This window comes from Eublepharis macularius, chromosome 12, assembly GCF_028583425.1.
Source record: "Eublepharis macularius isolate TG4126 chromosome 12, MPM_Emac_v1.0, whole genome shotgun sequence".
Taxonomy (NCBI): domain Eukaryota; kingdom Metazoa; phylum Chordata; class Lepidosauria; order Squamata; family Eublepharidae; genus Eublepharis; species Eublepharis macularius.
The window spans coordinates 14552420-14578839 of NC_072801.1; the positions used below are offsets into that span (position 1 = coordinate 14552420).

General features: G+C 46.9%; 1 protein-coding gene across 5 annotated transcripts in view; it reads left to right on the forward strand.

Annotated features, from left to right (window-relative positions):
• Positions 1-12952, forward strand: part of PIGQ (phosphatidylinositol glycan anchor biosynthesis class Q) — a 42194-nt gene extending 29242 nt beyond the window's left edge. For all 5 annotated transcript variants that reach the window (XM_054993347.1, XM_054993349.1, XM_054993351.1 and 2 more), the window contains 6 exons: positions 1210-1363; positions 3769-3880; positions 5762-5842; positions 7021-7135; positions 9594-9655; positions 11915-12952. In XM_054993347.1, coding sequence (XP_054849322.1) covers positions 1210-1363; positions 3769-3880; positions 5762-5842; positions 7021-7135; positions 9594-9655; positions 11915-12067 — 677 coding nt within the window. In that variant the 3' untranslated portion in view covers positions 12068-12952. The remainder of the gene's footprint in view (positions 1-1209; positions 1364-3768; positions 3881-5761; positions 5843-7020; positions 7136-9593; positions 9656-11914) is intronic.
• The last annotated feature ends 13468 nt before the right edge of the window (positions 12953-26420 follow it).

A 26420-nucleotide genomic window follows, 5' to 3' on the forward strand; every position in this document is an offset into this window, starting at 1 on the left:
AAATACGTTTTGTGGCCAGAATCCTCCCAGCTACATCCTGTGGCACATCAGCTAACTTCTAGTGGTTAATAGTTTCCAAGTATGGTGAGCCAATGTATGCACTGCACTTTTGCAGGCTGTGAGTTGGACGCTGACTCTTCCTTTTTGCTGCTTCTGGCAGCCCACTAATGTTACCATTTGGGCAAGCTGGTAGTGCCGGAGAGCCACCAGGAATGGCAACTGCTGGGAGACCCAGACATAGCCCTCTTCTCTTTCCCTCCGCTGCTCTTAAAGGCATGTGGCCCTCAAGGTACTTAACAGTTTTTCAGAAGTATCGACACACCAGCAGATGCCACAGTCCCGTGGGCTGATGTGCCTGACCAATCACTAAAGAAGTCAGGGACTGCGTGAAAAGATCCCATGAGCCAGATGTCTGCAGTCCTCGGCTGCCATTTGCCCACCACTGCTCCAGCCCCAGGAGGGCCCTACCAAGCTTGAGTCCAGAATAGGAAAAAGGCTTTCCCCAGAATTTCACTCATGGCCAAACGTCTTTTTGAAATGCAAGACATGGCAGCGTTCCATGCTTCATTGTGACCACCTCATCCAAAGCTGGATTGGCTCTGGCTACCGTGTGCCATTTCACGTGGAGCGTGGAAAGTAGACTTAATTTTGAGTGCCACAATTACGGCCTTACCTCTAAAAGGCAGTTTGCGGAGCCTCTTACTTATTCCCCCCCCCTGCATGAAACGTCCTTGTGTTTGAGCTGCAGGGTCCTGCACTCAGGGTTGTTACTGCAGGTCTTAAAGCACTTAGGAGCTTTTTCTGCAGATTTCCGCCCTCTCCTTGAAATCCTGTGGTGGTCACAAACAGAGCGTGGAGTGCTAATCCCAGAATGCCCCTTTTCCTCCCCAATCAGCACTTTATCTGAATGCATTTAGCTGAATGCCCCACCATCTCCCTCCCCAGTATTGACACGCAGGCGCTGTCTGCAGTTCCTTGTACCCATCACTTTGGATGAGTGTGTGCCAAATGCATGGAGTAATCGCCGCACTTGAGCGGTGCTGTGGGCCTGTGAGGATGGCGGGTTTTGTGCTTTCGCAGGGGGCAGAGATTTGGTTGCTTGGGGTTGCCTGAAAGGGTTCCTGCTGTGTATGTTTTAGCAAAACCCCAATGAACAGAGGAGGAGATGCTCTTTTTAGTACAATACATCGTTCTTCCTTTCCCCCCCAGGCTATATCCACCTGATGTCTCCATTCATTGAGATGATCCTGTGGTACGTTGGCTTGTCCGCCTGCCTCGGCCTGACTGTGGCCCTTTCCATCCTCTCTGACATCATTGCCCTCTTGACCTTCCACATATATTGCTTTTACGTCTACGGAGCCAGGTGGGTGGTCATTATTTGGTAGCTGCTTGGCTCATTCAGCACTCTCCCGTGTCTGAATGGGTGAGTGCCCGCTTTGCATTCAGAAGATCCAAAGCTCAGACCTCGGCATCTCTGAGGATCTCCAGCAGCAGACACTGAGAGCTGCTTTCAGGCAAAGGAGATGGCAGTATTTGTACCACGCTTCCAAAACCATCTCTGGTGTCTTTGGCCCTTCCAGTTGCATGCGTAAAGTTAGCACACTGCTGAAAAATCAAATACAGAAAATAGCCAACTCTGAAAGCACTTCTGAAGTCACTCTTCAGAAAGTTTGTGTGGTTCTTGTGTGACCCATGAGAAAATGCTACACCGTCTAGTATAATGAATAGAATAAAGGGATGTGTGAGTGTGTGCATATGTGTAGGCAGTCAGCACATCCTTGAGTCGATCAGAGATGATTTTGCACACAAAATGGTCTTTGTTACATTTTTTGCATAAAAAGAAAGTAGGACAGTTGGGGGCGGGGGACATCACAGGGAAACAAACCAAAGGCTGATCAAGATATTTTCCCCAAGTATATAGAGGTGACATTTGTCCTGTAAAGGGTGCCTGGGATGTCAGAGGTTGGAGAGTCAGAGGGACAGAGCATTGGATGCCCAAGAGGGCCAGCCTGGGAGAGGCTTTGCTCAAGAAACCCTCCCAGCAGGTAGTTTCCGATAGGTAGCTGTGTTGGTCTGTGTAGAACAGCAGGATTTGAGTCCAGTGGCACCTTAAAGACCGACAAGATTTTCAGAGTATAAGGTTCTGAGAGTCAAAGCTGTCTGAAGAAGGGAATTTTGACTCTCAGGAGTCTATACCCTGAAAAACTTGTCCGTCTTTAAGGTGCCATCGGACTCAAACCCTCCCAGCAGGGTGTCCTGACTTGCTGGTAATCCAGCCTTTGGGCTCCAAAGGTGTGGCTGATTTTGTTGAGCACTGGTCTTCAGCTGGTGGATCCAGACAACCTGCGCCTCCCTTCCCTCATTCTTTCCTTTTAAAGGGATTTTTTTGGGAGGAGACAAGTTAAAATGGACACAAGCTGTGAAAATTTTTGCAAGAGCATTACTTGGTCTAAAAATGCTGGAGTTGTTGCTGCGTGGGGTAGGTGTGAACTGCGATGTTCTGACTTCAGCCTTTGGGGAAGCTTTTCCACATTGCCTGCCAAAGAATCCCTGCACATTTGTCCCCAAACTCTTAGGGGAGCTGCAGAGGATTCCCAAGCATGTTCCCAGAGAGCACAGTGAGGGAAAGCCCAGTTCAGGCCCACGTGAGTTGCAGATGAGAGCTGGTATAGTCTCTATGCGCTCTTTAGGCTGCACGCATGCTGAAAGATACGTGGGGCTCCCCTTGCCGAGAATCTCTACTTGCAAAGCCACCACCTTAATCTGTCTTTCAAAGACGGCTGCTGTTACCGACTGCCCCATTGAAGAAGGTGGTACGAAAAACATTACTGCAAGAACTGAACTAGTCAAGAGACTGGATGATTTATCATTGGGTAGCCAGTCTGACTTTTTGAAAATATAATTGTCTGTTTGGGTTGTGGCTGTAGAATGTGCGTGTGTGTGTTGGGGGGGGGGGAGTTGATTAACCCTCTCCAAACCTCAGATATCCCTCAGGAGTTGCTACAATATTTACACCAGTGCAGGGCTCGGTTTTGTTTCCAGTTACGCCATAAAAAAATGGAAGGGGGGGGGGTCATCTTACATTCACATACAAGTTACAGTTATGTCCAATGCTTTAAAATGTTTATGTAATAGGGGTGGGTGGGTGTTGTCTTACATTCAGGGTCGTCTTCCTTTTCAGTAAATACAGTCTTTGCCTGTGCAGCCATACAGACTGAAGTTAAAAATAGAATGGCAGCATATAAATATTGCAAATAAATAAACAGCAAGGCAGAGGACAGCATCTGAGTTGGCAAAAAGGTGCAGAGGGAAATGGTGACCTCCCCCCTGCCCTCGCTGAGTCCTGTGGCCCTCATTTTCTGCTGCTATTTAACAATAAGAAAATGCACTTCTGGCATGTCATCTTGTTTGGCAGCTGAACAGCAGAAGAGGCCTGTTTGCTAAACTATGTCTTTGAGCCCTGCTATGATGCCTTATTTATACCTCTTGAGAAAACTCTGCCCCCCCCCCGCCCGAAGGCTCAATTTAAACATGATGCTAGCAAGGCGAATGCACATACAACCTCTGGGAAGGGGCGGGGGGGGGGCTTGTATTTGCATAGTATCTGGACTGCTCCCCATACAGAGTAGCAACATGTAGAAAACGACCATTTCAGTGGATCTGGTTGTTGATCAGCTAGTTGAATAGCACCCCCTAGGGGCCAGGAGGGACTTGGATTTATGCACTTTCTCTTTTTCATGACTCTGCTTTTTCTCTCTCTGGGTCCAGGCTCTACTGCTTGAAGATCTACGGCTTGTCTTCTCTGTGGCGCTTGTTCCGTGGGAAGAAGTGGAATGTCTTGAGACAGCGAGTAGATTCCTGTTCCTATGATTTAGACCAGGTAGAATCTTTGGGGGGAGTAGGTAGAGAGGAAAAGGGGTAAATTTCACGTGTTTCCGCAGCCTACCATGCACATGGGTGCGTACCTCAATGGACTTAAAAGGCAGATATTTCCAACACCAAATTGCAGAGCACCAACAGCAAATCTGCAGGTATACCTACCGAAATAGCTGCCTTGGACTCCTGCGTATTCATGTCTGATATGCACTCAGCGGGAAGTGCCACACGTACCAAATGCCATTCCTGCTGGTGCAGCTCAAAGCCAATAATGTGGCCAGATGCAGCCCCACTTTTTCAGTCTTGAACACTGCACATGTTTGCTGTTCTCTGCCAGCCCATTTTTTATCCGTTCTTTTTTCCAGGCAATTATAGCAGAAGGAGGTCTAATCCTGAGAGACCCCTCTGGCAGGTGTTTGGTGCCGCACAAGTCAGAGTACAGTAGTGATAATGGGAGCTGGGGGGGGGGGAGGAAAACAGGAGGAGGAGAAGGCAATTTGACTAAAAGACACCAAATAATTACAGCTGTACCCCAACGGGGTTGCCATAGTTACCTGCTGCTTGGTGGTTCTATTAAAAGGGCATATTTTCTCTGGCAAGGGATGGAGCTCAGCCTACACATTCTCATCAGGATGCAAAAAAAGTGTTTCCCCCCCATTATTATTACTTTTGTAAAGTCTTTTAAATGTCAAGGCAGCAGCATAACCAGGATCGAGGGACGGGGCTTTTGTTCTGTCGCAAGGTGTTGGGGGGGACAAGAGCGAGCTCCTACTTTGAGAAGCTTCCTTATTCCTCCCCCTGCCCGTTTGATCCCTTTTCCTGCCCGGAGGCACATTGCAGGAAGAGTGGACAGCCAAGAGGGCCTCTCCAGCCTTCACTGCTCCCTCCCTCCCTCCCTCCCTCTCTCTCTGATCTTCATGGGGTAACTCCCCCATGTGGCACATCTTGTCTGAAGATGGTCAGATATTTCGGAGCTCCAAGCCAGCCCAGGTGGTTTTTCCTGAAGTTCCTTGGTGTTTGGTTGACACTGCCCTACTAGCACACACTCCTCCTGCAGAAATTAGGACCGTGTGTCCATATTTTTGAGCCCTCCCCGCTCCGTTTCAGAGAATGAAATCTCAAGTGGAAAGTTGGTTGTGTTGCATTATGGTTTTACCCACTGGTCAAACTGTGACCTGAGCAGGACTTTTTTTCTGGGAAAAGAGGTGGTGGAACTCAGTGGGTTGCCCTTGGAGAAAATGGTCACATGGCTGGTGGCCCCGCCCCCTGATAGTAGCCCTGTGCGGGAGAGCGGTGTTGTCATTCCCACATTGCAGGCAGAGGACTGAGGCCAAGAGAAGAGTGATTTGCCTCCTGTCCACCTAGTGATTTTGTGGCCAAAGCACGTTTTGAACTTGGGACCTTCCGGATCACAGGTCATTCTGTTAGCCGCCTGGCTGGTCGCCCTGCACAACTGTCCTTTTAATGAATCTCCAGGTTCTGACAAGCCCCTGCGGCTAACCATTCTCAATGGTCTCCTCATGTGCAAACGTAGCTTCATGGCTCAAGAGGTCCCCTGGAAAGATCCTGGTTCAGATGCTCTCTTTGCCACAAATTCCCATGGTGGTTGTCGCTTTCTCGGCTGGCATTCTCTCTACCAGTCTTCAAGATCAAGGGTGTGTGTGTGTGTGTGGGGAGGGGGGTGTTGAAGGGATTTCTGAGTTAAGGAGCCTCTCTCCAGCCCAAGTGGTTCTTCCACTGAAGGAAGAGCTACTTAAACTGGAGGAATGCTTTAAACTATGCTCAGGGGAGTTACAGGATACAGGCCCATGTAAAAATGCTAAGCAGCATTTCCCTATTTGTGAATCTCGGTTGAATTTGGATCGCAATTCTTTTCTTCCCCCAGCTGTTTATTGGCACTCTGTTATTTACCATCCTGCTGTTTCTTCTGCCCACGACAGCCTTGTACTACTTAGTTTTCACTTTGGTAAGTTTGCTTTTTTGCGGGTGGTGGTGGGATTATAGTTTGCAAATGCGTTTCTGTAGGGCCTGTCTCAAGGCCAGGTTCAGAAGTGCGAAAGGAAGAGGACAAGTCCGCAGTCTGAACTGAATGAATCTGGTTTGTAGCGAGTGGGAGAATTTTTCCAGGTGATTCAAAAGTGCACCCAATGAAAATGGCGCCTCTGAAAAATCGAAATCGATGACAGCGGCAGTAGCATATGCAAAATCCCTTCAAGCAGCCAGTCTGTGCTCTAATGACAGTTTCATATGCAGTTCCATGACCGTTCCCTTCTCGTGTGTCGTTACCGTTACCATTTCTCCCTCTTTGAGGGCTGCTTCTTCACTCAGTCCCCCCGAGCAGCTGCCTTGGGCACCGTGATGAGAGGAGGGCTTGGCTTGCTCCCAGTCATTGGTGGCCCAGGAGGCAACAGGCATTGTCTCGGGGACCTGCGCCGCTGCCAGTTGAGTTCAAGGTGAGCTGCTAAGCTCAGATCTGGCTGGCAGAGGGGGGAGAAGAAGCAGTGGGAGTACCTTGCTTGGGGCAGCAAAATGTCCTGACTCAACCCTGATTTCTCCCCAGCCCTGGTGCTTAAATCAGGCAAGATTTTCAAAACAAAACAGAATCCAGTCAGAAAAACAAATATACCCTATTAATTCTCTATACCAAAAGTGCAAACAAGTTCTCTAGTCTGTCCCTGACTTGCAAAGTGCTGGCAGGACTTGGCTGGATAATCTTACCTGTTTGTTCCTTGATGCAGGGCATTTTTAGCCCACCTGTCCTTCATTGAGCTCAGGGCAGCACACGTGGTGCTCTCTCCTCCAGTTTTATCCTCACAACAGCCCTGTGAGTTAGGGTGCCTGAGAGGCAGTGGCCATCACCCAGTGCGATTCAAGGCAGAGTTAAGATTTTGAACCTGGATCTCTCAGGTCCTAGCCTGGCACACTAACCCACTTTGCCGCACTGGTAGAGTTCAAGGCTGGCGGTGGGTGGGAGGACTCTCTGCCTGCCCCACCAAGGGTTGAGGAGACAGATGAAAGCCACAGCATGCCCTCCAAAGTTCACAGGTGATCAAGGAAGGTTAGTTTGCACCCTCTTCGGTTCTCAAAAGAAGCCTGCTAACTGGCACTGCTTGTGGGCCTAATCCACAGTCCGCTTCCTCCTAGCTGCGTCTGCTGGTGGTGCTTGTGCAAGGTGTAATCCATCTGCTGGTGGACCTCATCAACTCACTGCCCTTTTACTCGGTCCTGCTTCGTCTCTGCCGGTCCTACAGACTTGCATGTAAGTTTCCCTTTGTAGATGTGGCGTGAGCTCGAGGGCGACGTGTTGCCCAGGGTGGGGGAATTGTAGACTTTTGTTCAGAGGTGAAAAAAGTCATGGATTTTCAAGCCAGAATTCAGTCACTCCTCGCTTTCTGAAACAGAATTAGCACCTCTGAAACACACTTCCTCTTCACCAGTGTGCTCTGCAGAAAAGACGGTTACGCTTCCACTAGTTTGGTGTCATGGCCTCCTCTGACTCCCTCAGTGACTCTGGCTCAGAAGCCACAGAGAAGGAGCCCGAGGAGCTGAGATCAATGGACCAGAGAGGCCAGGGAAGGCCCAGCACTGGATTGGTGCCTGCCAATGTCTTATCAGCGCCGGTGCCTGTGAAAGACACCTCACCATCAGCTCCCGAGATCGTTAGCAGGCCTCTGCCAGGCAGGACTTGCACCTGGATCTGTAGTCCCCCAGGACTCTCTCCCAGTCTGCAGGAATGCCGGTGGCAGAAGGCCTGGGCTGAGGGGGCACAGAGGAGGCGAAGTGCCAGACTAGCTGCACGTAGCCCCGTGGTAGTGCTAGAACAGTGCAGGATCCTGGCCAGTGCGCAGAACTCCAGCACCTGCCAGCAGTGCAGCTGGGGCCAACTCCCTCCCAGCATACTTAAACCAAGGCTTGGGAAGACAATCTTTGCTGGATCAACCAGTTTGCAAGGCCACAGCCTTGAGTGCCAGCTCCAGCTCCAGGCTCTGCCTGCTCCTGTGCTCCCGATCTGTTCCACAAACACCTGCAGGGTAAGTCCCGGCTCATGAGGAGACCCAAAAGCTTGAGGCCAGAAAACTCCGCATATTGCAAGGTGCTGCATGCTCTGAGCAGCAGGTGCAAAGCTCATCAGGGTAGCAACAGCCCCATGAACCAGACAAAAAACATAAGTGTGGCGCCGTCAAAGAAATAATCACACATTTGTGAACAAAGTGCCATTTTAAAAATAAATTGCTTGGGTTATTTTCTGATTGCAGATAACGCTTCCATCTCCCGCATCTTCTTCTAGCGATGTATTTTTTCTCAGTCCTGAGCAAAGAGTAGCAGTTAACCTAAAGTTGGTGGAGTCTTTTTTTCTAAAATCTCTCCTGTTGATTTTTTTTCTGTATTAAAGCAATGAATCCTAATATGCAGTTATTCTAAAAAGCTGCATGGATGAAATCAGGGCAGTCCAATGTATCCGAGTCATAATATTGCAGGCAGTCTCGGCATTAAATACAAGGGCTTCATTCTACCTTGGAGCTTTTAAATAATTTCTGGTACATTGTCCCAGTGCCATATGGTACTGATAGAGCACTCTCATCAATCTGCACCTCTTTAAAAATAATTTAAAAGCTCCAAGATGATTTGCTTGCCCTGTTCTTTTCCGGTTTAGTTCATCTGGAAATCTTTCAAGAACAAGTTCCCTTTCAGGGCCCGTTCCTCGGCTGGTGCAGATGAGAATTGGTCTTTTGAAGTTGGCACCGCTTACTCATTGGCATCCCTTGAGGTTTCTGCTGGAGAGCTTGTTTCAGGCCGAAGGAGTTCTGGATGCTTTTAATACCAACCACCACTGCAACAATAATAATACTTGCGTGTTTTCCGTGTTCAAAGCATTTCAGATACATTATCACGGCAGCGTTTTCTTTCTCTCACTATGCTGCACCAGCTTCTGAGGTTCATGCTCTTTAATGAGGAAAAGCTGGTTGCAGGTGAGGAAGGCAGAGAGGTTGTTAGACTGTAGGGCTAAAACCAGATGCTTCCTTTATTTGATAGCTGCATTTACTACATTTGTTAGTCACTTTTGAGGACTTCAGAATGACGTACAGCAGTTAAAATCCCAGAACTCAGTCATAAAAAACCCATAAACGGATAGTTAAAAACCACAATTAAATAGCTCGTCATTATAATTATTATACTATCACAATGATTTAAATTATTAAATGAGATCCAGCATGGCGTAGTGGTTAGAGCGTCAGACTAAAAGAGACCCAGGTTCAAGTCCTCACTCTGTCTGGCAAACTTGCTGGCTGACCTTAGGCCAGTCGCACCCTCTGAGCCTAACCCACCTCACAGGGTTGTTCTGAGGATAAGATGGGGGAGAAGAGGATGATGAAAGATGTTTTCTCCCAATGGAGAGAAAAGTGGAGTATAAATGAACTAAAGAAGTCAACTATATAAACAATGTTGGCACTAGAGCAATTTCAACACCGTTAGACCTTGCAGTCTCTCGTCATGGCAATGTCGTTTGGACGGGACATTGACCATGCCATCCGTTTTTCAGTGGGGATTTGAGTGCCCAAGTTCAGAGTCGTTGCCTTTTGTTTCAGCTCCTCGCCTTGTTTTCCAAGCCTGGCTTTGTTGCGTCTCTCAGAGAATTCCCTCTTGGCTCCCTGAAACTGTTGTCCAGTGGGGACTCTGAGCCCCGCCCCTCACGTGCCTTTCTTCTGTCTTTTTAGCTGGTGTGAAGTTCAGAGTCCTTGAGCAGGAAGCCGGGAAACCTCTCCGACTTTTAATGCAGGTAAATCATATTATGTGTCATAATAGAGTCTAGGGAAGGCTGCTGCTTGGTTCTGATCCCCCTTTTTTCTACCAGACTGTGTTTGCCAGGGACCTCTGGAGAGACTGCATGCTTGAGTCCCCAAGTTGGCAGCATACGACATTTGAAGGTTCTCAGATCCACAGTCTGCCGCCACTTGTTAACAAATAATGAACATGCGTGACCTGCAGTAACTTATTCACAAAAATTGTGCATGATGGAAACACCAGAGGAACATACAAAGGCTGTCTTAGTCTGACTAGTGGCTCATGTAGTCCAGTGTTGCCCACTCCAGGGGCCCCTACCCATGCCAATCCTGCAGGCAGTTTTGGAATTCTGAAACAGCACAGGAGTGCAACCACAAAAGAGGCAGAGTCAGCCACTGAATGTCAGAAAGTGAGATCGTGGATAGCTATAATAATAACTCTTGAATATTTCAGGCAGAAGCTCTGCTTAACAAAATGCCTTTTAAAATGAACATATTGTTTTAAAATCTTTTCTTGCACTGATCTGACTAGCTCCTGATCATCTACTTTGGCAGAAGCTCTCTTGGGTCCTGGCTGGAGAAAGGTCTTCCCACTAAACTACATATCCTTGTCACTGGAGACTCCAGGGATTGAATTTGGGTACATGTGTATGCAAAGCATGTGCTTTGCAAGAGAATTCCCTAAATCAAAGAGTCCTTGGGTTGCAGCCAATTCTGGGTGCACTAAAATGCCATCGAAGTTTGCACCAGAACCTTTTTCGTATTTCCTTAATATCTTGCCAGGAGTCTCAGCTCATCAGGAATCTCACCAACAGTGGAATATAAAAATAGATACAGGGAATCTGCTTGCAAATCCAGGTGCAGAGATTTAGAAGCGAGAACTTAGGCATGCATGTGTGCACCTCATGACTGCCATTCTAAGAGCAGTTGCCAGTCTGGTATTAAAGAAAAGACAAATAGGAACCAAAAGGTAGTGTCATTTATTGGACTAACAGCAGGCTTTGAACTGGCAATCCATTGAGTTGCACAGAACTCTTCTTCAGTTTTCTGTGAAACAGTCCCAATTTGCTACCTCAACCATGTTTTGGCCCCAGTAAAAGATAATTGGCATTGCTGTTTCGGCTCAGATCCAGTTCTAAGAGTATTTAGCCCCTCCAGTTTGCTGAGCTAAGCTTGATTTAAGTGGTTTGCTGGATCAGGGCCCGAGGCGCTTCTCCCCCTGTGATATCAGACCGGCAGTCTGATACTTAGTGGAGTATTCTGTAAGAATGCCAGATAGCTAAGTGCTCGCATCCTCCGGCCATTTCCAATTACTTTATGTCCCTGATTCACACATCACACTTCTTACAGCCACTTCAGAGGACCCAATCTTAGCCCTATTTATTATCTTTTTTCCCCTTCCCATGTCAGAGGAGAACCATCTGTATTCTTATTCTCTAAGAGTGTAAACAAACATCGGGTTTTCTTTGTAAGCGCTGAGTGCTGTGCTTGGGGAGGTCCCGAGAGCAGTAAATCTTTAGGCAGGGAAGAATATTCATCCGGGTCTGTAGCCCCTTGGGACCTTCCTCGGTCCATAGGGGCAAGTCACATTTCCAAGTCGGCTTCAGAGAAACAAATGAAAATGGGCAACCAGCAAGAACATTTTAAATCCCCTCTCTGAGCCCATGTATCCACATTTAGTTAAAATCAATGAATTGTTTCAGTGCTGAAACACAGCTGAATATTCAGTTTGGACGCTTTCACCTGCTAACTACAAAACTTTGCTTAAATAAACACACTGTCCCCTTTTAAACGCCCTTCTGTGCTCACCATCATAGTAGACAACCCCTCCCTTCCCCTGCAGAATCACTTAAGCAAGAGGGCGTCGATGATGATTTTGAGCGTGGCGGAGATCTTGCCAGCAGAACTTATAGGATCCGGCCAGGGAAGTTCCGTGCACTGCCCTTTAAAGAGGGGCACGGGTGGCGTTGCCACTGACCATCGCTGATTTTTCTTTTTCTAATCACTAGAAATGTTCCTATTTGGAAAAAAACCCCAAGATCTTCTCCTTCAAATGGAAGCCATCATGTTCTGAATTCTTTTTTAAAAAATTCCTGGGGTGGTGGTGGGGTGGGGGGTGAATAATTGCTCTAGGTGGCTAGCAGCTGCTGTCCTCCTCACCCTGCTATGGCCTCCCCTCCTCCACTGTGCGTGACTCAGCTGTGTTTAGGTTATTGGCGGCGGCTGCACCTCTGGCTTATTTATCACCCCCCCAGATCAATCCTCTGAGTTACGGTGGTGTGATGCAGGCATACCGGCTCCCGACCTACAGCTGCTACCCCAAGGACTCCTGGGGCTCCCTGTGCAAGAAGCTGTTTGTGGGTGAGCTGATCTATCCTTGGAAGCACAAAGGGGAGAAGCAGGACTGAGCAGAGGCTGCTGCACGCCGGGCGGAGGGAGCAAGCCAGACTCGACCGTTTGCAGACCGGTTGTTCCTGGGCCACGAGCAGCCTTGGAAAGGCCCTTGCCAAGCCAGTGCAAGAGGGACATTACCAAGAAACTGGATGATGTGCAGGGATGGGGTGGATTGTAGAGAAAAAGGATACGGATGCATTTCAGGAAAGGTCTCTTTTTTCCTACGGCATCAATCAAGTTGTCTATTGCCATGCGGTGTTCTTTGTTAAATGATTTTTTAAAAATCTGAATTAGAATTGCCTGCCGGGAAGTTTTCAGGGGCTAAATCTAATCTGTGGTCTCTTGTTTGTTTGTTTTTTAATGGTGGGATTTGTGAATGCTGCAGTTCTACCAGGACATGGGGTAAGCACTAGATTCAGAGTTTTGAGTATGGGGTAGATCCATGCAACTGTCCCCTCTGAATCTTGCTCACTTCTCCCACTTTACTCCAGCCTTTGTTTCACGTGGCTTTTGTCCATACAGGTCTCATGATCTATAGCATAGCCTTTTTCAGGGGGCCAAAGGGGACTTTTCTTCCTTTTTTCATCTGTGGTAAAGCTGGTTAGATCTACCCCACTATCAGAGTTTGGGTTCTCACCCAACTTCTCCCACCACCAAGTTTCTAGTCCTTAGGATTGCGGATAGTTGAAAGTATATGGGCAATACCTGTTGGAATCAAAGAAAGCTAAAGGATGGGTGGCCAGATTAGATTTCTGATGCTGGTGAAGGTCTGTTGGTATCATGTAAGAAACAAACCAGCAAGGGACAGTTGTAGCCACTGGATTGCAAGTATACATGAGGCCAGGGCTTTTTTTCTGGGGAAAGAGGTGGTGGAACTCAGTGGGTGGCCCTCAGAGAAAATGGTCACATGGCTGGTGGCCCCGCCCCCTGATCTCCAGACAGAGGGGAGTTTAGATTGCCCTCCGCGCCACTCAGCGGCGCGGAGGGCAATCTCAACTCCCCTCTGTCTGGAGATCAGGGGGCGGGGCCACCAGCCATGTGACCATTTTCAAGAGGTGCCAGAACTTCATTTCACCGCATTCCTGCTGAAAAAAAGCCCTGCATGAGGCTATCTTATACTGAATCAGACCATTGTTCTATTAAGGTCAATATCATGTACTTAAACTGACAGTGGCTCTTCAAGGTCTCAGGTGGAGTTCTTTCACATCACCTGCTTCCTGATCCTTTTAGCTAGAGATGCCATGATTGGACCTGGGACCTTTTGCCTGCCAAGCAGGGGCTTTGCCCCGAGCCACAGCCCATCCACCTTTCTCACTGAGACTCAAGGCGGATTACACAGTATGGGATTAGTACAATCCATATCCAGTACATTCAATACAGTATCAAGGACATTTCCATAAACAATATCACAGGGACTGACATTAGACAACATGGAGCGCAGGTGGTACATAGGAGTACATATTTAAAGCAACAGATAATATGTAAGGCAATATAGTTTATCTCAGAGGGCAACTTTTTTTTTTAAAGAAACATTTTATTGGATAGGTTGAGAACAAACATAAGAAAAAACATATACACTTCATTATTTCTTTCTCCTACTAAGTACAAATTTATTCCCAACCCTCCCTTCCCCTCCCCTCCGTCAGACCTCCAACAGCACTTATACCCTATAATTCATACAATGTTCCCTCTAATTCTATAATTCCATCATCTTCAAAGGTAAAGTTACAATCAATACTAAATTCAACAGATTACATGATACTCATCAAAAATTATTCATAGACCCCAATTGGTCTTTTAAATCCCAATTCTTTTCCAGATAGTCGTTCAGTTTTCTCCAGTCCGTCAGAAAATCATTTGAACTTTGTTCTTTTAGCTTTCTAGTTAATTTGTCCATTTCCACCATATACAAAAGTTTTTGTATCCACTGATCAGCTTCTGGTATCTTGTCTTGCTTCCAGTATTGTGCATACAGCAATCTTGCCGCTATAATCATATACCATAATAATGTTCTATCCCTCAAATTTATAGTTTCTATATTACGTCCTAACAAAAACATTTCAGGATTTTTCTGCAAGTTACATTTCAAAATTTTCAATATTTCAGCGTGAACAGAAGACCAAAATTGTTTTGCCTTATCACCACATATGGTAAAAGGAACCTTCAGAGGGGAACTTTTCAACCCCACTCTGGTCACAGGCAGAACCAGACCAAAGCAGAAAGCTTGGGAATTCCCGCCTCTGTTTCAGACGCAACATCCTTTTGAGAAGCACTCGGTGGAAAGAGTATCAATACCTTTCCCTTGTAAAGGTGCCCCAGACCTGCCGATTCCCAGTTCACAGCCTCCTCAGCTGTTTTCTTGCTGTGCAAAGAGAGTCGCTTGCATTTTCATTCTGAGAAAAGCCGCTTTTGATTTCCTAATGCCCCAGAACTTAAAAGAGGAAGTTTAAACACTTTGGTCCTCTCTGCTTGCATGTTTCAGTACCTGCATCTTTAGGGTTCTGGCTGGATTTTCTCTTTTTGTCTCTGTTAACAATACCACTGCAAATAAAAATTTTCTGTGTGGACTTTTCTCTAGACGTGATGCACAGCGGTACATTAAAATCCTCATTTTAAGCTTAATAGAGACATCCCCCACCCCCAGCTTTCCTTGCTCTACTGCCATGTGATATTGTCAAAAGGAAATAGTTCTCTCCTTATATTATTAAAAAAAGACCCTGCTTGCGGTTTCTGGGGTTTTCCTTCTAATGCAATCCGGCTGTTTGACTCAAACCTTGACACAAAGGCACTAGTCCAGAAAAGCTTTCTTGCATGTACTTTTAAGTGCACTCTTCTGTATCTGGAACTGGATAAAACAGCATCTGCCCTGCTGGATACTGAGAAAGGCTCTCCCTCTGTCCTGCCTCCACTGCCAATTGATGCCACGTCAAAGTCAGCTCGACAAGCCCTGGATTTCTGTCTGATCGGGTTATTCATAAGTAATTCTTTTCAGAAAATTAAAATTCTAGATCAGAAGCCACGACCAGGCGTTAGGATAGAGAGAAGGGTTCTGCTCAGGCCAACTTTAAAAAAAAAAAAAACTACTGCTACTTCTGAGTAGTGAGAAAAATATCCTGAGCTACTCCCACCCCAGCATATTACCACGTTTTCTTCTGTCCTAGGATCAGAACACAGACTAGGAAGAGCACCAAAAATAATGCTATCTGCTAAGAAGCTCAGAGAAAAATCCTGTGGAACAAAACAAAACGAAACTGGTTTTGTTTGAAGCCTTAAAGCAGATCTTTTGGTGATTTTTTCCTGGGTCTTCTTGAGGATGCAGAAGCCACTCTGCAGCAGCTGGCGAGCTACCCTGTCGGTGCCCTCCGGTCTCATCCACGCAGTCTACTGGTGGCCCTGCAAGAATATAAGTGCCGTGTTTGTGTCGAGGCTGTCAGGGCAGAGAAACTCTCCAGCAGTGTGAAATCTCCCCTGCTTGCACTCATGGTTGGGGTAGCAAATGGCTTTCCAATAGTCCTAAGCCAATTTTGTGCTTAATTGTCTCGTGGGTAGTCAAAACTCTTGGCCGTGTCAAAAAGGATAGCCTCTTCCACATGGTTGAAAACAAGGGGATTAGGTTGTGCTGTATGGTCCACTGAATGAGAAAGGCGTCTGAACCCTTTCCAGCCTCTCATTTCCCCCCCTTCCTTAAAAACCATTCTCTTGCTTTTCGGTCTGGATTGGATTCAAACCACTTTAACCTAACTGGTGATTCAGAACTGCAGAACCAGCGCATCTCGTGAACTTTCTGTTTGTTTGGGATATGCATCCAAGGGACAGATGTGCTGCTTGTTACAGGACAGAATGTTTGTTTTGTGTGTGAGGATCGCCAACATTTAGCTCTGTCGTCTTTCTCTGGGACCATCTTGCCACCCATTTTGCAAAACCGAAACAAACTCTTCAAATCTTCTCAATGCAAGGTCACCCTATCCGGCTGCGGGAACACGTTCGCAGGGGGGATTTCACAAGAGACCCTTGGTCACAGCTACCTGGCGGCAGCAGGGAACAGGGGGCTCACTTCTTCCCCCTATGCCATTTCCTGATCAGAAACAGGCCTCACTCCTCGCTACACTTGTGGTGGACAGTGCCGGCAAGTCATAGCTGACTTATGGTGACCCCTGGTGTGGTTTACATGGCAAGAGACTAATAGAAGTGGTTTGCCATTGCTAGCCTCTGACACTCCTGGTACCTGCCCCTTTTTCTCTCTTGTGGCTAAAAGCTGTCTGGGAGTTATCCCCTAGACTTATCCTCCCCTTTCCTACCACAGTGGCACAATCCCTCCCCCATGGCTGCTGCTGCACTTTAGTCACATATCTGGGGATCTGAACATTAATCCAGCGTGGTGTGGTGGTTAAAGTGTCAGACTAGACCTAGGTTCAAGCCCCCACTTTGCCCAGAAGCCCATGGGGCAGCACGGGGCCAGTCACACTCTCTCCCCACCTAACCTACCTCATAGGGTTGTTGTGAGAACAAAGCATGGTCAGGAGAGCTAGGTATGCTGTCCTGAGCTCCTTGTAGGAAGAAGGACAGGACAGAACTGTACCAAGTAGATCCTTTCATTGCCCACGCAGTTTGGCCCTTACAAATGGGTCATCGTAAAATACTTCCGAAAAGCTCAGCATTACGGAAATGCATCCAGTTTCCCCTTGGAGCATTTTCCGTGGCACCCTTCCTGTGTGGCGAAGCGTCTCTCCTACGGAGCCTTTTCAAAAAACAGCATCAGTCAGTTTTACATCCAGTCAACCTCGTTGGCTGCTAAGCGCTGGCAAAGAGGTTCACATGTGAACAAGAAGGGTATTTGTTTTGAAAGGCCGCTCTCATTCCTGTTCGAAGCCCAGACTTCCTTCCTGGCTTGGCCTTGTTTTAAAATACTGCTTGGCATTTGACAGTTCACTGAGCAAGTCCAGCATGGCAGGCAGAAAGGTCCGGGCTTCATTGCCTTAATCTTTTATTATAACAGCTGCAATGTCTGCCCGTCCCTTTATTGCTGGATATGATAATCCAAATTCTCATGCATAGATGAGGCTAAAGAGGGCTTTTGCTAGAACTGCTCACAGCACCAGCAGTTACAACCCCTGGAACAAGGGATGAGTCAAAAAGTCTTGGGGGGCTAATTTTGTATGTTGTTCATCTCACGTCCCTACCCCACCCTTTCTTTTTCTTCTCCTCCTCCTTCTGCCTTCTCTTTTCTCCCTCTAATTTTTTCTTATGGTACATGGGAGAGGGAGGGATAATCCATACTTTTGGCGATTGATGTTTCCCAAACTCCTGAGGCCCTGTTTTGTTTGGGAGAGGTTATTGTTCCTGAACTGATACGGGATCATCAGCACCCCCTTGCTTTTATATCATGAAAGAGTAAAGCTTGCCATACATTTTCTGTACTGTTAACATAGTTACTGTTCTAGGCACACCTCTGGTCTGGAAAAGGAAGAGCCCCGAACGATGACTGTCTAAGAAACACAGTGGGCAGCCTCCATTGGGGGCAAGGAATTCTGCCATTTATTTCTATATTGGTCATCACTAAGTGACCTGATTGTGCAAACATATAGAATTACCCTTCCTTCTGATTAGAAGGAAGCTAGTCCAGAGCAGTGACTCATACAGAGACAGGGGAGGGGGGCGTGATTTGTGCGCACAGGAGCCTTGATCATCATTATTATTATTTTATTAATTTCTACTGGCATCCAGATCAGGAATTACTGTTGTAGATGATAGGATGGGCACATCTGAAATGGCTTTTTTCCTTCACGGTTGTACGCTACTGTACCCTATGCTTTTTTGAGAGGGGGGATTAACACATTTTTAAAAGACACACTGGCGCGCCTGTAATCCCAGCCTGAGCACGGGAGGCTGGGGCCGGCGGATTGCTTGAGCTCAGGTGTTCAGGCCTGCAGCAGTGTAACGTCAGTGAACAGGAAACTTACGGGGAATCTTCTGGGGTGGGCTTGGACCAATCGCTCTCTGTGTCCCAGCCTAATGTACTTCATAGTATTGTTGTGGGGATAAAATGGGAGAGAACCATTGTGTGCTCCTTGAACAAAGGGCAGAATAAAACAGTACTAGGAAAAAAGATTAAATCCTTTTCGATACCGTCAAGCAAGACATTGACTGTTGGATGGTCATTGGCAAAACTAAGGCCTGGAGCAATAAGGATGGTGGTCAGAAACGTCCAGGGGCAATGCAGGTACAGAGATCCCATTCCTCACTTTGGCTCCTAGTGCAAATCGGACATAATTCCATTGGAGACTTAATTGGGTAGAATAGTCATTTATTTCCTTTCTCACAGAAGACTCTAGAAATACAGTTTTTAGAGATGGGACTTGACTATCCAACAGAGAATTCTCAGTTTCCTGATACAAACTACAATCCCCACGATCCTTTGGGGGATCCACAGCACTTAAAGTAGTATAAAAGTGGTATATATTTAGAGTGATAGGCTTTTTCTGGAGAAAAAATCATGGTCTCAACCTTTTCCCTTCTACTACATGACAGGAGAGGCCATGTATCGAGTTCCAGGTTCATTCCATGGCATCTTGTAGAAGGATATCAAATATCAAGTGCAGAGGAAGACCTTTCTCTGCTGGAGATCTTGGAGTATCTGTGCTGCCCAGAGTACTCAACTAGACAGACCGATGGTTTAACCTGGGATTTGGCAGCTTCATTTTTCCAAGCAGCCGTAACTGGGGCTTATGTTCTGGTAACGATTCTGCTAAAATCCTTGCAGTCTTCGACAAGTTGTGGTTTCCATTTGGAATGTGTTGATATCTCTACGGAGAACAGATTTCGATGTGCAAGGGCATGAGAAGGACCCCTTGGAAATCCCTTAGCCCTGAACAAAGGCTTTCCCTCCCTGTCTTATTATCTGCTTATTCAAAGCAATATGCTCTTACGGAATGAGGCTACGTTGACTGGGATGAATTAAAAAAACATCTTCTTCCCTTTCCTCTCTTCTTTCCCAGACCACCCTACTCTGCCTGCAGTTTCCGCATCTTGCTTTCCCTGCCCACCCCTATATATCTGCGAGATTTTTATCTGTTGTGGTCTTTAATTTACAATACCACAACTCCCTAGGGAGAAGGCAATCAGCAAGAGAGGAAAGGAGAGGAAAGTAGTCGAAACAGAGCCAGATGATCCCAGAGGAACAGCTGCTGTCTTATTTTTTTCTGTTGTCAATGCTGCAGTCGGCTGACGGATGGACATTTTGGACTGCTGTCATAGCTGGAGTGGAGAAAAGAAGCGGCGTGTGCTTCTTGTCGGTCTTGTTCCTTGGTACGGTAACTCACAACACACTTGAGGGTCCATTCCCAACTGGAGGGTCACTGATCTGAGCTCCCATCTCTCCCAGGGCAAGACGGCTGACAGTGGTGGTGGAGGAGGAGTGCCAGAGAACTGTGATTCTGGTGCTTCTTTCAGGTTCCTGTCTCTCCACAAATGGGGGGTGCTTCTCGAAATCCTTGTGCCATCACTGGTGGAGGTCAAAGGAGTGCTTGAGAGTTGCGGTTTCCGGTGCAGTTGCAATGTGTATGTTGGGGGTAGTAGAAGGGATCCATAATTCGAGGGAGAAGGAAAGGTGGTAGCAATGGGAATAGCCTGTGAACCAGAAACATCTACAGCTGGCTTTGGGTAAGTAACAGCCAGTTCCAGTTTCCTTTTGATGCAGATATTTGCCTTTTCACTTGTTACGTGGCAGCAAACCAATCAACCCTTGGCCATTCATTGGGGATCCACAGCCATTCCCTGCTTCTGTTACGTGTACCTGTCTCAAGCGGGCTCACAGCTAGGAGCATCTGCCTTTGCACCCAGACACCCACCTACCTTTTTGCAGATCTCTCACTGGTTGTTCAGTAATACCCCCTTCCCATTCATGCAGCTTCTTTGAGCTGAAGGATCATGTTCGAAAGCTGCCAAAGTCACCTCTTTGGGGGATTGTCTTGATTTCTTCTCATCAGCATCAAAACAGAACAGGCCATGGGAGAGAGCGCGTGCCAAGCAATTGGCTAGGAGCTGGGGAAAATCTGTGTCATCCGGTTAATGGAGGGTGGATCTCTGCTGGCCTCTGCTTTCCTGTCACCCTTCTCCCTGAAGGATTTTCATTGAGGAGGAGGAGAATGTCCAGTTTCCTGTTGTGGAGGAGACCATAATTTCCCTGTCTGCCTCTGAACCCATGTGCCTGAGACCCCTTTAAAGACTAAACTAGTTACAGATAAAGCAGTGTGACTACAGGAAATGGCACCCCCGTGTATAATCGTCTCCTGATTCTCATAATGCCTAGGGAAATGTGTGGTATGATGTCATTACGCTGTGAGTTTGCCTGCCCAGCCAGTGATATGAAAAAAGTGGACAGGGAAATCCACAGCAGGCTCAAGTGACATTCCATGTGAATAGTGTGTTGCTGAAGGTACCATATGCAGGGCCGTATTAACCCATGGACGGGCCCCTCGGCTTTCAGGTATATCAGGGCCCCTCCGGCACTTCAGTCTTTCACCCCACTACAGTTGACAGTCTGACCCTGGTATGGTAGGTACTAGACTGCAGTATGTTGCCCTATATCCACTTCAAGGGTCTCCTGAAGAATTCAGTTCACAATTTTTAAAATATTTTTATTGCCCGAGTAGAACTCTTCAGGAAAGCGCATTTTAGGGGTGTAATTGTTCAATACTGTAATATTTTGAAGTGAATAGAATGTTTATTATTTATTAAAAATATATAATTTATGGATAATTGTTTTAATATAAGAGACAATTTGTTTCACTTCAATAAGGAAGCAGTTAATTGTCTTATTGATAGAGGTTATATAAGAGAATCAGTTGTCATTTATATGGGGGTGTGCCTCAGCAAAAAAAATGGACGGGCCCTTAGTCCCTGTGGGGTCCCTGGGCTTTAGCCTAGTCAGCCTTATGAATAATACGACCCTGACCCATATGGGCTCCTGCACGTCTCATTGAAATGCACAACTCTGGACCCTTTGCTACAAAGAAGCACCCCCCCTGCCCCCCGTTCCCTGAGATCCGAAGTTGCCTTTGGTGTTCCTGAGTGCTTCTCTTGCCTCATAAATCATGAATGGTTTGGAGGAATAGCCTGTAGGGAGCATCTGTGCATCTTTTTAGTGGACACAAGCAGGGCTTTTTTTTCAGCGGGAATGCAGTGGAACGGAGTTCCAGCACCTCTTGAAAATGGTCACATGGACGGTGGCCCCACCCCCTGATCTCCCGACAGAGGGGAGTTTAGATTGCCCTCCGCGCCATTGGCGCGGAGGGCAATCTCAACTCCCCTCTGTCGGGAGATCAGGGGGCGGGGCCACCATCCATGTGACCATTTTCACCAAGGGCGATTTAAACTTTAAAAAACTCCCCCCTTGTTCCAGATGACCCAAAGTGATGTCATTGTGCGGTCCTGAGTTCCACCACTGAGTTCCACCACCTCTTTTCCCAGGAAAAAAGCCTGGGCACAAGAATGGAAAGAGGTGCACCTGAAGAAACAGGGGGATGTGTTTAAGGTAATGGACATACAAAACTTATACCGAGTCAGGCCATTGGTCTGTTATGTGAGTCCCAAAGAGCTGAAAAGTTCCAGGGGTAGCATTTACCTGAGTTCGTTCTCTTTGGAGGAGTGATTGAGCTTCAACAGCAGTATTTTCTTTATTTACAACTACATAGGTAGAGTTCAGGTGGAGACCCTGAGGACCTCCTATGCTGCAACAGATCCCCTACCCCACATCGGATTCCCAGAGACACTGCATCAGGTGCTTCAGTTAACCCACAGCAGCGGCTGCTTGTCTCTCTTGGAATCTAAACTTTGCTCTTTTTTTATGCAGACACACACCTGCACTCTTCCCTTCAACTGGGAGGTGGGGTTCACCTCTGCTTAGCTCTGGTGGACACTTGACCCCAGAGACATTTCCTGGCCCTTCAAGTCTAAGATATCTATAATCACTGATACATTTCCCATCTGAAGTACAATAATCAGAATCTGAGCCCTAACAATCTAAAGTAGCTCACAATTGTGTGTCTCAGCTTTGGAGCAGCTCTCCAAGGTCTCCAGCAGAGAATGATCCCAACAACTACGGACTGAGATCAGCAACGGGCATATTCCCCCACTGGTAGACCTGAAATTGCATTTTTACAAGCTTCTATACTGGACACTTTCAGAAGTTACATTTCAAAAATGTAATTCTTGGGCTCTGCCTAGATGTTACAAGCTTCTATACTGGACACACTTTCAGTTTCAGAAGTTACATTTCAAAAATGTAATTCTTGTGCTCTGCCTAGATGTTACAAGCTTCTATACTGGACACACTTTCAGTTTCAGAAGTTACATTTCAAAAATGTAATTCTTGTGCTCAGCCTAGATGTTACAAGCTTCTATACTGGACACACTTTCAGTTTCAGAAGTTACATTTCAAAAATGTAATTCTTATGCTCTGCCTAGATGTGTTGCTGCTGGTCTAGATTATCCCTGGAAATTGCTACAGATCAAAAACCTTCCTCCTATAAGGTTGCATATGTACTTTGGATTTGTTTAGGGCCAGCATGCACCAAACTTGTGCCAGCTGCACTATACCAAGCAGCCTACCCTATATCTGCCTGGCCTTGTTCACGGGCATGGGCAAGCCGCTTAGAACAGTCACTCCTGCACACTCCTGCGGTACAGTGGGAATTGTTTTCCATGCAGGTTGGGATTGTACTATCTTTTGGCTAGTGTAAAAAATGTGCAATAGTTTGTATTATTTTGGATTGATTTGTAGAGGAAAAACAAATCCCATTTTGTCCAGGCACCAATATTTAGATGCCACGGCAAACTGGAGTTTGGTTGAAGGTTTCTGAAATCAGGAGGCCCTTCTGATCGCTCTCCCTGTGTGTAGGGAAAGGAGGGAGCCTGCAAGCAGGGCAACAAGCCAGGTTAGCACGTGTCAGGGAGAAAACCCTGGTTTGTTGTAACGTCTGAATGCAGCTGTGGTGCCCAGCACTTTCTTAATCCACCGTTGACACCATGTGGGGTTAAGAGAGTTTACTAATCCCACAGGGAGAAGAGGTGTACAGGTTGGTATCGGACATTTTATGTTCAAAGCAAAAATTCAAAATGACATTCTAATGTAAAAAAAAAATAGTGGCACAGAATGATGGGTGTTGGAGTCAGGAAACTGAAATTGTAGCTCCAATGCAACTGAAAGTGAACAGTTTGAGAGGCTGAGCAAAGACTGCTGTTCTGGTCAAAACTGGCTCCATTTGTCCAGCAAAGCTAGAGTCCCTGCTGCAGCCTGGGCGCCCGTAGCAGGTCTGAGTGGCTTCCAGGGGCCGGCCGCGCTCAGAACTTCTCCTATCTTGAGCCTCCTGCTCAGGCATTCTTGAAGTTTCCTTGCTTGAGAGGAGGAAGGTGAAACATTGCACGCAGCAAAGACTGCTCTGAGCAGCAACGATTAATATTTCATATGAGTTTTTACAGCACCAATGTTGTATTGCTGGAGGAAGAGGGAAAGAAGGAAAGCAAGAAGGCTGGGTGGAAATCAGAGGCAGGAAATAGAATGGTAGCCTGGAAGGAATACAGATAGACTCCAAATAGGGCACTTGTTAGGGCGTTTTTCTCTCAATATTCAGAGTCGAATTGTCTGTTCCTGTTAAGTGCTTACTGTTATTGCCAAAAGGAGGGGAGATTCACTTAGCGGTTCTCTACTCTCATTGATAGGACTGTTCGAGCACGTATCTTGTCTTCGGCCAGTGTGCCGTCTTCTCTTTAATCTTGCTAGGGTCAATTTGCAGTCTGAGGGAAGGCACAGGAGATTTGTGATGCCTTTGTAATGAATGGATGTTTATAAATATACGGGGCTGAGAAGGTATCACTGAATGCTAGGAGTCCTTCTGTTCCTTGCCCCTGCCCCCAGACTACACGATAGAGGTTTATAAAATTATGTATGGGGTGGAGAAAAAGTGGATAGAGAGAACTTTTCCTCCCTGCTCCATAATACTGGGGCTTCAGGGCACCCAATGAAGTGGGTAGATATTCGAACGGATAAAAGTAAGTGCTTCTTTATTTAACGGCTGATTCCGCACACGTTGGATAATGCACTTTCAATGTACTTTATCAATCGATGTATTGTCGAAGGCTTTCACGGCCGGAGAACGATGGTTGTTGGGGGTTTTCCGGGCTGTATTGCCGTGGTCTTGGCATACTTTATCAATCGTTTGAGATGGATTTTTTGTTCCGCACACAAAAAAACCCGTTCCAAATGATCTATAAAGAGGATTGGAAGTGCATTATCCAACGTGTGCGGAATCACTCAACAAGTAGTTAAATTGTGGAATTCACTGCTTTTGGATGTGGTAATGGCCGTGAACAGGTATGGCTTTAAAAGGGGGTTCGACAGATGGAAGAAGAAGAGGTCCATCCATGGCAACTCTATGACCTGTTGTAGGCCCTCCAAAGTGACTGGTTGGCCACTGGGTGAGCCAGGATGCTCCTGGTCTGATCCAACAGGCTCTGCTTATGCTCTTACGTGTAGGGAATGGAGTATTGGATGAGGACTGAGAAGAAGATTGCCGGGCGACTTTGGGCCAGTCACGGTGTTTCTATCTGACCTGCCTCGACAGAATTGTAGTGAATCCAGAAGGGTGAGAAGCAAAAGGACAAAACTCTGTCTTGTCTGTGGCATTTTGATCTCATGGACAAATGAACACACCCCTGTTGATATATGCAAAAGCAGGCGATGATGATGATGATGCAGTTTGCACTTCCAGAAGCTGGCAGTGAATTCTTCCGTGGGGCTGCATTTATAAGTATTTCATGAGCCGTCAGGTCACTCCTCTGCTGGGTTATTAATAATTCACTTCCACAATGCTCTCTTTAGCATCCCCAACGATCCCCTTCCTGCCGACTCCGGTTTTGAGCAGAACCAACAAAAGCCCCAGGCCTCCTCTCTGGGCAATTCTGTGTTCTGTATAGCCTCTTGCCTTTCGTTTCTTTCTGTGTGGCAAGCCACTGGGGTTTTGCTTAGAAACATCAAGCTGAGAAGGGACGCGGGAGAGCTCCTGCAGGGAGAATTCGTGCTCCCGGGGGAGAGGCCTTGAGAATTCTCAGAATCTAGCCAGCCCCGTGCCAGCGAGAGTTGTTGCAGATCAAACAGGCATTTAAGTTTGCAGGGCCCTCTTCCCAAGACTGGCCTGCAAATCCAAACTTTCCGGTTAAGCCAGCTTTAAAAATGCAAAGTGATAAGTGGCTCCTTAACCACTAAACAGACCCTTGGAAATTATCGTTCCGGAAGCTTGTTAAATGAAAAGGTCAATTGCTTAGTGCCCCACTTTCATACGAAGATGCAGACCCCAGAACTACTCCTAAGGCACCGAAGCAGGGCCAATAACTGATTTATTGTATTTATTAGGATATTTATACCCTCTAGAACACTTTACATCATTCTCCCCTGCTTGGTTTTATTCTCACAACAACCCTTAAGATGGTTAGGCCCAAGGTTATCCAGAAAACTTTTCTGGCAAAGCAGGGATTTCACAACGCGTTTCCCAGATCCTAGTCCAATGCTGTAACCACTGCACAATTCTTGCATCCTTACACAGGCTGTAGGACGGGGCAAGGAACAAACTGAATCAAATGTCCAACAATTCCCAAGTTCGGGAGGATAGATTACTTATATGGCCCCGATTCTCCTTGCAAAAACGGTTACCTGACCACAGAGGCTTCTGGCAGGCTGGGTCTAAGTGAGCCGGAGCTGCTGAATCAATTCTTGGCCTGCCTTCATCCCGATCAGCAAGGCGAGGTTGGCCAAGGGAAAGATCTAGCCAGCTTGAGGCGTGCTTCCATTCTTGTCATCTTCTTCCAGTCACAGTTGCCTCTCTTGCATCTGAAGAAGAGAGCTGTGATTCTCGAAAGCTTATGCTACAATAAAGTTGGTTAGTCTTAAAGGTGCTACTGGACTCCTTTCTATTTTGCTACTACAGACCAACATGGCTAACTCCTCTGGATCAGTTGCCTCTTTGCAGATAAACTCTACTTCCTTTCTTGCTAGCTGAACCAACTGATTATTTCAGCTTTGCCGATGTGAGTTCCTGATGCAGGCAGACATGCCTGAGCGTGCAGAAATGCCGTGTTGGTGAAAGCTGGCAGCTGTCCTTGGGAGCCTCTGTCCCCCACAGGATGGAATTATTCAAGGAGAGAGAACCGAAAGGAGCACCATGCAGCAGCATTCTACATGGGCAGGCGTACAGGCAGGTGTGCAAGAAGGTAACGGCGTTTGAGGCTTATTGCAAAGAGCCTCTTGGGTTGAAGTAACCAGCCATTCAGCTCTCCTTCAAACATAAAGCATCTTTTATCCCACCACACCCAAAT